General features: G+C 36.3%; 2 protein-coding genes across 2 annotated transcripts in view; both read left to right on the top strand.

Annotated features, from left to right (window-relative positions):
* Positions 1–6,324, top strand: part of LOC106336076 (phospholipase D gamma 1-like) — a gene marked incomplete in the record, with an annotated part of 21,321 nt that extends 14,997 nt beyond the window's left edge. Inside the window, 1 exon segment of the mRNA XM_013774798.1 lies at positions 6,074–6,324. Coding sequence (XP_013630252.1) covers positions 6,074–6,260 — 187 coding nt within the window.
* Positions 1,886–5,343, top strand: LOC106336077 (phospholipase D gamma 1-like). The gene is made up of 8 exons (XM_013774799.1): positions 1,886–2,814; positions 3,251–3,370; positions 3,454–3,648; positions 3,732–3,983; positions 4,651–4,719; positions 4,808–4,955; positions 5,035–5,183; positions 5,269–5,343. Exons 1-4 carry the CDS (start codon positions 1,984–1,986, stop codon positions 3,933–3,935), a joined length of 1,350 nt encoding a protein of 449 aa, XP_013630253.1. The 5' UTR covers positions 1,886–1,983; the 3' UTR covers positions 3,936–3,983; positions 4,651–4,719; positions 4,808–4,955; positions 5,035–5,183; positions 5,269–5,343.
* Positions 6,325–7,309: the final 985 nt, after the last annotated feature.

Genomic DNA, 7,309 nt, shown 5'->3' with positions numbered 1-7,309 from the left:
TTTTTTTTTTTTAAAGTTCAATTCATTTATTTCTTGATTTAAATATGGCTATTTTCTATTTCAGTCGGTTCCAAAGAAGAAGGGACGTTTGGTCGGTTTGGGTCGTCGCACCCGGTCGGTTACTCCTTCTTCTGCACCACCGCCCTTTGTTGATCCAGAAGTACTTACGGCTCAGTTGAAGGACAAGGATGATCGCATATCTTTGTTGGAGACCCAGATGGCGGCTCAACAGGCGGGCTATGAGGCACAGAGGAGGCTGAACCAGCAAATGATGGAGATGATGCAGAGGATGTACCCAAACGAGGTGTTCCCGAACGTGCCAGACCCGTAGTTTTTTTTTTTTCAAAAACTCAGAATGCTTTATTTTTATTTGTACAAACTTTGAATACTATCTATATGTTTTCAATTTTAATTTTAATTTTATATTTTCGAATTTAAATTTCAAAAATTATATTTTAAAAAAAAAATTAATTTTTTTAAAATTCCGAGTAAATGAACTCTCGGAATATACCGAGCGACATGTTCCTCGGAATATACCGAGGGACATGTTCCTCGGAATATACCGAGGGACTCATTCCTTGGAATATTCCGAGGGACTCGTTCCTCGGAATTTTCCGAGGGCTCCGTTCCTCTGAAATTTGTTTCCTCGGAATTTCATCAGAAATTTCCGAGGAAATTCCGAGGAAAAATGAATTTCCGAGGACTTATTTCGTCGGTATGTCGTCGGAATAACGTTATTCCGACGACATACCGACGATTTTTTCCCTCAGTATGTCGCTGTTTTCTTGTAGTGTGTTTTTGTTGGAAATCATATGTTGGGCTAAGTCATGGACTCTGATAAAAGTTAGATGGACTTCTAACCTAAAATCAATTGGTAGTAAATACACTGGTTCAAGTCCATTATATATTACTCAAGTCTTTTACATATTTTCAATACGGATCTTCTCTCCAACGTCAATAACAGAAGATATCTCAGCTCCTACGGTATTAGTGATGAGACTGTTTGCCTAAGTGATGTGCGACATTTAATAAGCCTCATCAGAATACCATATCAATATAGACCACTACATAGGCATGAAACTGTTTTTGTTGGAAATGATATGTTGGGCTAAGTCATGGACTCTAATAAAAGTTAGATGAACTTCTAACCTAAAACCAATTGGTGGTAAATACACTGGTTCAAGTCCATTATATATTACTCAAGTTTTTTACGTATTTTCAATACGGATCTTCTCTCCAACGTCAATAACAGAAGATATCTCAGCTCCTACGGTATTAGTGATGAGCCTGTATAAGATTAGATTAATGTTATCCAATGATTACTTATATAAGAAATCTTAAAGCTAAGAGAGGTGTTGTTCAATATATACAACTTTTACTACAAGTGGACAATTAGAATTAGTGTTTAAGCTCCAAACGTTATACTATTCCTGTTATAATTAATAAAATAATATTCTGATGATAGTTTACCCCTATATAATATAAAGCCAACTATCAGATGACATCTTATAAAACAGTTTCTCATAGAAGAGACTGAATCTCTCGTGCGGGAGACCTCTTCTTCAGTGCTATATCTTTCCTATTCCTTCTTACTTTTTAATTTGTTTTGATATTTTTATTAAGAGAAACTTGCTTAGAACTTTCCAAGTTACGTTTGTTATTATTATTTTCTTGACCTCCTCTCGATCGTTTTCCTTCTGATAATTTGAATTCACTGTATCGTTCATACGATTTAAGTAATGTTTTACTGAGTCTGGACCGCTGTTGAAGTCTTTCATTGGCTAAAGTTTGAAAGGTCAACAACGTACTGCTCACTGCTTTGATTGGTCTACTTATACCTCATAGATTTATTCTGAATCTGTATCTCAAAGGTCTCAGAGAACTTTTTCTTTGTTTTGTGGGTTTGACTCGAGTTTTGATCCTTTTCTTATTTATTTTTTTCCCCCGAATTTTTGGTGCATCATTCGGTTTATACCGAGACCAATGTCAAGGAAAGGGTCAAGTAACGCTTCTTTGAGGGTAGTGTTGTTACATGGTAACTTAGACATTTGGGTGAAGGAAGCTAAAAATCTTCCTAACATGGATCGTTTCCGGAGGTACAAGAAGAACAGTACAAGTGATCCTTACGTGACTGTCTCTATCGCAGATGCAAAGATTGGCACAACTTTTGTGATCGACAACGATGAGAATCCTGTGTGGATGCAGCATTTCTATGTACCGGTGGCTCACCATGCTACGGTGGTTAAGTTTGTGGTGAAAGACAATGACCGCTTTGGATCAAGGTCCATAGGAGATGTTAGAATCCCAACCGAGGAGTTGTGTTCAGAGAATAGGATCGAAGGGTTGTTTCCAATACTTGGGAAGCCATGTGAAGAGGGTGCTGTGTTGAGTTTGGCTATTCAATACACTCCAGTGGAAAGGATGAGACTTTACCAAACGGGTGTTGGTTATGGTAATGAGTGTGAAGGAGTTCCCGGTACATACTTCCCCTTGAGGAAAGGCGGTAGAGTTACTTTGTATCAAGATGCTCATGTTGAAGACGGGACACTTCCGAGAGTGGATCTCGATGGTGGAATGCAGTATATACATGGAAAGTGCTGGGAGGATATGGCTGATGCGATTAGACAGGCAAAGAACTTGATTTATATCACAGGATGGTCAGTTTACCATCCGGTTAGGCTGGTTCGTCGCAATAATGATCCGACCAATAGTACATTAGGGGATTTGCTTAAAGAAAAATCTCAAGAAGGTGTTAGAGTGTTGCTATTGGTGTGGGATGATCGAACTTCATGGAACTTTCTGGGGCACAGAACAGTAAGTGCCTAACTCTGTTTTCTGTTTCTCTTAGCATTCAATCTTTTCTTCATATGAGAACATGTCAAAACATCCTCGGGAATTACTGAATTCCAAATCCAACACGCATTTATAGCTATCAGAATTATGTTAATGGTATTAACAACATAACACTTATTAGTTCATGAATGTGATCCTTATAGTCCGTATAGTTTTTAATACATTACTTTTGTCCATGTGTAGTTATGTGGTGGTTTCTCGTTCCTGTAGTTGACAATCAATTTCCTGTTTCTTATAAACTAATATTACATTGACATTTGGATAGAGATAAAGGGTTATATAACAATAACGTGTTCTTCAGTTTACCAAACTAGTCGAAGCTCACTCGATGTCTGTATTAGATGAAGCAAAATCCTTTCTGTACTGTTTTAACAAAACTGATGTTTGTGACATGCAGTGCGGATTAATGAAGACAAATGATGAGGAGACTCGCCATTTTTTCAAGAACTCGTCGGTGCAAGTTATTATTTGTCCTCGATCTTGTGGGAAAGGTCTTCACAGCTTTGTAAAAAAAACTGTAAGATGCTCAATGATTACTGCATCAATTCTTAAACTCCTGTATGTATAGTTTAATCATCTGAACTTTGTTGTGATGATCAGGAAGTTAAAACTTACTACACACATCATCAAAAAACTGTGATTGTAGATGCTGATGCAGCTCAGGGCCGAAGAAAGATCGTAGCATTTGTTGGAGGGCTAGACGTGTGCAAAGGACGTTTTGATACTCCTAAGCATCCTCTCTTTACGACATTAAAGACTCTCCATAAAGATGATTTCTATAACCAATGTTTTGGGGTACACCATTCAAGAAAATTCTTGTTTGGTTTCAGTTTCATTACTACTCTTGATAAGTGTAAATAATCTTTTTTTCGTATTAGACTACTGATGATGCTGGGCCAAGACAACCGTGGCATGATCTGCACAGCAAGATTGATGGTCCAGCAGCGTATGACGTGCTTGCTAATTTTGAACAGCGCTGGCTAGAGGCTTCAGAGAAACGGCACAGGATTTCGATACACAGATCATCTTCTAAGGATGCCTTGCTTACGATTGACATAATTTCAAATATCATGGGACTATAAGAAGCTACTTCTGTTATTGATAATGATCCAGAGTCTTGGAATGTTCAGGTAATTGAGATTACATGATGGGACTATAGCCATATGTCGTGGTGACAAAATGATTAATCTCATTTCTTTTCCATGAACTAATTTTAGTAATAACTCAATAGATTAGTACTCTATAAATTAATAAATTTTACGAATTTCGAGTTAGACAACTGCAAATATAATACAATTTCCTAAGATATTTTTAAAAACTTTTTACAAATATATGGTCCAATTTAGCATAATTAATAAGTAACATATATAAAATTATATAAATATAAATAAAACATTTTTTTGTTTCTTTTTTATTCACTGTTAAGTTCATATTTAATTTTATAAGCACTTCAAAACATTTTTTGATGTTATTTTGTCATATTACATCTATAATACATCTACATTTACGATATATATCTTATATATATTACCAAATAATCAAATAATAACATAAATTTTAATCAATATATAAATAGTAAAATAAGTCCTTCTTTTTATTCTTATATAAGGTATACTTCAAAATATATAAATCTATAACAAATTATAAAATAATAACTCTACATATTAATAAAATATAATATCCCCATATTATTACTTTATAGTATTTTTGCTATATATTTAGGGTTTTTTTGGGAAATTAGGAGGTGTCTTGGCTTTCGGTCCAAATTAATTTATAGTGTTTTTACTATATATTTAGGTTTTTCGTTCCATTGATTCAACCTCAGTTGAAGGGTTTCCAAAAGATTCAAAGGAAGCTAGTGCAAGAGTAAGCACAACTCCGAAAACTTGTCATCTTCAGTCACCACCAGTGTAGCTATTTGAGTATTTTCTAATGATTATTAAGATGTGAACAGAATCTTCAATGTGGGAAGAATTTACTCATAGACATGAGCATACACACGGCTTATGTTAAGGCGATAAGATCTGCTCAGCATTTCATTTACATTGAGAACCAATACTTTTTTGGATCATCCTTTAACTGGGATTCACATAAAAAACTTGGTAGACATTTTTTTAGCTTTGAAGACAATTCAGTCAACGCGTGCAATAATAGTATAACAAGGAGTTTCTTGAAATGCAGGTGCTAATAATCTAGTTCCTATGGAAATTGCGCTTAAGATTGCTAATAAAATTAGGGCAAGAGAAGATTTTGCTGCTTATATTGTCATTCCGATGTGGCCGGAAGGTAATCCAACGAATATAATTGTGCAGAGCATTTTACACTATCAGGTAAATACTTAGTTTGCTAAATATTACCTGACTTGCATTACAATCTCGCATCCTTTCCACTGGAATCTTTTTATCATCTATGCAGTATAAAACCATGCAAATGATGTATCGAACTATCTACGAGGCACTTGTGGAAGCTGGACTTGATGGTCAGTATGTGCCACAAGACTATTTGAACTTCTTCTGTCTTGGAACCCGAGAGGCTTCTGATGAAACAGTTAGCAAACATAGTTCTCGGAATCAACCTAAGAAAAATGCAAAGCCGAATGCCGCACAGGTATATATATTATATGTATGTTTTGATTTCTCTTGTTAATTTTTTTGGCTAAAATTTGGTACAAAAATTGTTGATAGACTCATGTTGAAATCTTTATTTTAATTAATGACATTGTTTTCTCACTAAAACAACGAAATAATCCAGGCGCAACCATTGAAGAGTGGAAGATTCATGATATATGTTCATTCCAAAGGTATGATAGTGGACGATGAGTTTGTCTTAATTGGTTCTGCGAACATCAACCAGAGATCCTTGGAAGGATCTAGAGATACCGAAATTGCCATGGTAGGATATCAACCACACCATTCATGGGCTAAGAAAGGTTCTCGTCCTCGTGGTCAGGTAATCAAATTTTCAATCTGAGTTTGCACTCTAATAACTAAAAACCAGAAACCCACCAGTATATTGTTACAGAATTCTTCCTTCGGCTTCACGGGCTTAGTAGCCACCACAGTCCGCAAAATACAAATCTTGCTTTCCAAGTCATAACCTCCCATTTCTTGCAGATCTTTGGATACAGAATGTCGTTGTGGGCAGAACATCTAGGGTTTCTAGAGGAAATTTTCGAAAAGCCAGAGAACATAGAATGCGTGAGACGAGTTAGGAGATTGAGTGAGCTTAACTGGAGACAGTATGCAGCAGAGGAAGTCACAGAGATGACAAGTCATCTTCTTAAGTATCCAGTTCATGTCGATTGGACAGGCAAAGTGACTTCTCTTCCTGGATGCGAGACATTCCCAGATCTAGGTGGCAGGATTATAGACTCAGGTTTTGTGATCAAAGAAAACCTCACCATCTGAAACTTACCTTATCAATGCCAATGTGAAACATTTCTTGCTATTTCGTGGCGATAATAAGTGATGTTAGGAGTTTTCAAGGCTCCTAAGACAAATGTTGTAGTATAAAAGATTGTCGAACCAGTTCTGAGAGATATGAAAGCACCGAGAATGCAAGTACTCACTTAATCTAAGTGCAACCAATGATTTAGATGGGTTTTAAGCTATGACTAGAACTAAAAAGCAATAACAGAATGATACTTTCTTGACTAAGGGAAAAGAGAACTCATGGGCATAGGGATTAGACCTTGGGTGATCAAGTATCGAACTAAGGATGGCAAATGATCAATCAAACTATCAACCTTAAGCCTAGACACAATTCTAAGCAAGCTCTATGTCTAGATGAATGCTCATTTGCTAACATATCTCAAACATCAAATGTCTTTGGTTGAATAATATAAAAGCAATCATTACTAACAAGTCTATTAGCTATCTTAGCACCTTTAACAACAAATGTCTTTGGCAAAGTATGCTAAAAGCTAAGAAGAGTTGTCTCGGGCATTTCCTCGAACACCTTTCGGGGGGGAAATGCCTAAGGTTCAACTACTCAGTGGCCAACTCAGAAGATGCTTTATGCTCACTCTACTAGCAAGGAAATATGAATGATCTACACTAAAACATCCTAGAACTAACCTAATCACCCTTAATCTCCCTAACCCATGAATTCAAAAGGTGATTACTCACTAATCTCCATGATTCCTCTTAAACACATATTGGATTTCAGATTAATCATGTAGAGAAATAGATAAGAAATCAACAAGAACACAAGAACATAACAATCAAAAATCCAAGAGATGAACTTCTCAAGAGAATTTTTGTGGTTTTTCTTAAGAACAAAAGATCATCAGCCTCTGGTGGCTACCCAAGATGTTTAAAACGTAGGTTTTTGAAAAGTAAAAACGTGCATAATGAAATGACCAAAAGGCCCTTGAGAAATCATAAGTTCGAGCAGAAATAAGACGCGGAGCGACCTCCGCTCGTCGCTCCGAGTAGTCGCTCCACACTTCGGGAGC

Source organism: Brassica oleracea, chromosome C3 (assembly GCF_000695525.1).
Source record: "Brassica oleracea var. oleracea cultivar TO1000 chromosome C3, BOL, whole genome shotgun sequence".
NCBI classification, from domain to species: domain Eukaryota; kingdom Viridiplantae; phylum Streptophyta; class Magnoliopsida; order Brassicales; family Brassicaceae; genus Brassica; species Brassica oleracea.
This window is presented reverse-complemented; position numbering and strand designations above follow the sequence as displayed.

Coding starts and splice junctions, on each gene's coding strand:
- LOC106336077 (XM_013774799.1), top strand. CDS start 1,984: ATGTCAAGGAAAGGGTCAAGTAACGCTTCTTTGAGGGTAGTGTTGTTA. Junction 3,371..3,453: donor ACAGCTTTGTAAAAAAAACT/GTAAGATGCTCA, acceptor TGTGATGATCAG/GAAGTTAAAACTTACTACAC. Junction 3,649..3,731: donor TCTATAACCAATGTTTTGGG/GTACACCATTCA, acceptor TTTTCGTATTAG/ACTACTGATGATGCTGGGCC.